Genomic DNA, 2,546 nt, shown 5'->3' on the forward strand with positions numbered 1-2,546 from the left:
CATGATATGCTTTAAGCAAATCCCAATTTGTAAACAAAAGAACGGATTTCTTAGAAATTTATGTACGTATGATGCCGGTAGTCGAGTTTACTACGGGCTAGGACAATAAAGCGACAACAGAACATACACAGCTGCGCAGTTTTAACTAATTTCGGCAACTAAAAAAATTGTTTTAATATTTAATTATTGACTATGTAGAGTGTATTATTGTATGGATTTCAATATAAACAAACCAAAGCCGAATTTTCACGCTATAAGTCTTATAAAAATAGCTAGTACATACATTATATAATAGCAAAATACTGAAGAAAGAATAGAGGAAAATTATAAACGGCTCAAATATATTTCTTTTCGCCAACTTTCTTTCTCCTTTTGGAGCAGAGACTATTAGGCCGTTAGGTTCAAACTCATAGAAACGAAATATTTTTTTTAAGTAGCTGGTGCCTTCCTTGCTCAATAAATAAGTATAGCGAGGAAAATCTGCCAGTATTAAAGGTAGTCTGCCACCGGAATGAAACTTTTTATTTATTTATTTTCTATTTATAAATTTGTATTAAGGAAGAATAATAATAATAACAGCTAAAGCCTGAAGCTTATAATAAAAAAATTTGAAGAATCACACATGTGTTCAAATCCTTACATTACATCTCGTTGACCCGACACGGCTTACTCAAGGACCTGTATTCAGTCTGCAACATGTCCGCGAACACTCTTTTTGGTATTCTCGTGGTGAGTCCACTTACAGTTACTTCAAAAATAAAACTATTTCTTTTGTATGTAATAAATAAACTTTTTATATTAAGCTTCATTAAAATTCGTAAATTCATCCAATAATTAATAATTATCTACACATACATAAACTTTGAGTAATATGCAGAAAAAAGAGCGAACTATATCTCTATGATAAAATCTAATACCTACAGTTGTAAAAGCTTTCAAATGCTAGGTATATGACTGTACAATTTAGACTGATTTAGAGTATTTTGTGAAGACATCATAGTTAAACGGTCATATAAGTCTACATCAGTTACATAATGTTTTGTTACGTTATTTTGTAAAGTATATGTGTGTGAATATAAACGTGTATATTGTGCGGAAAAGGAACCCTTGGTGACACTTATATAATTGTTGTTTGCTTCCCTAATTTCAATTATTCACAAAAATAATTCATATTAAATATGAAGACGATTAATGTCGAACTATTATGTAACAAAAAAGGTACCTCAAATTTTAAATAATTTTAGATAACTTTGCTAGCAACTTTAAATTGCGAGCTTATTTCGGACAGCGGCTGGCAACCCATATCAAGTGAAAAAGTGTTTAGTTCAAGAAATTTCATTAAAACACAAGTAAATCGAAATTCCGAAGAAGCGCGGAATGTGGAGGAATTCACCGACAGTACATTTGGAGGGAATATAAAATTAACTGATGCCCGTGAAATATTCTCTCAAGATTTTCATCCTAAAGATTTTCATTTCCATACAGAAGGTAAGAATTTCACAAATAGCTTTTTGCAATTAAACTTACAACAGCGAAAAACATCTTTTTATTCTTATCTTTATTTCAGATGAACAATCATCACAGAATTTGAAAAACGAACAAGAATACCCAAGCACTGTAAAACCAAGTAACCGTATAGCAAAGAAAATGTCTCAAAATGCAATGAATGAAATAATAGATACAAGCGAAAAGAATACATATGAAATTTCTGAAGATATAACCGGTGAACAAAGTAACATTATACTAGAGCAGTATCAACCCACAGAACGAAACCCAACAAATGACTTCTTGAAGATTCTATCCAACTACAATATTAGAACAAGTGACAAATTGCCAAATTACTCCCTATCTCTACGACAAAACAGCCGACAATCGCCTGGCAAAGATTTCGTCTATACAAACGTTCCCTTAAGGATACCACTTAGATACAATAGTCCTGATCACCTTCCTGTTGATCCTTTAATAGCTGTTTTATTATCAAACTATGGACATTATCTACCCGGTTACTACGGGGTTCATGGAAATTATCAAAATCTCTATGGCTACTCAGCGTCTAATAACATTCATAATAATAAACCTTTCGGTTCATACAAAATTTATTCCGATCTAATATAAATTCTACTAAAAATACGAAGTTAAATTATTATTCATATCAGGCCCAAATAATGGTAAAATTATTTGAATTTTTAGATTACTTTCAGTGTTATTTTTGTATAAGTTAATAATTAAATATAACAATGGAAATCAGAAGTTATTTTAAACCTTTCTAATTATAATACTGGTTACATACCAGAGCAATCATTTTTCAAATCCCGTAACGCCCAAGTTAGATAATAAGCTATATTTTTGTTCGGCAATCTTTTATTCAGCCTTTTTAACCAATATTAGTTTTAGGCAGTTATTTTTTTACAAATAATCATGCTCAGAATGAGCCATATGCCGTAGCCACTTCATCAGGGTCATGTTAATTAAGTCGACATAGCATTTAGTAAATTTATTTAAAAGTCTGTTTCAATTGTCAAAGTGATCTTTTGGGTCAAAGGCAA

At 31.0% G+C, this 2,546-nt stretch overlaps 1 protein-coding gene across 1 annotated transcript; it reads left to right on the forward strand.

The window, feature by feature from the left end:
• The first annotated feature begins 658 nt into the window (after positions 1 to 658).
• LOC110997753 lies at positions 659 to 2,155 on the forward strand. The gene is made up of 3 exons (XM_022266060.2): positions 659 to 729; positions 1,245 to 1,488; positions 1,568 to 2,155. The coding sequence occupies exons 1-3, from the start codon at positions 697 to 699 to the stop codon at positions 2,113 to 2,115; spliced, it is 825 nt and encodes a 274-aa protein (XP_022121752.2). The 5' UTR covers positions 659 to 696; the 3' UTR covers positions 2,116 to 2,155.
• Positions 2,156 to 2,546: the final 391 nt, after the last annotated feature.

Source organism: Pieris rapae, chromosome 17 (genome assembly GCF_905147795.1).
Source record: "Pieris rapae chromosome 17, ilPieRapa1.1, whole genome shotgun sequence".
Classification (NCBI taxonomy): Eukaryota; Metazoa; Arthropoda; class Insecta; order Lepidoptera; family Pieridae; genus Pieris; species Pieris rapae.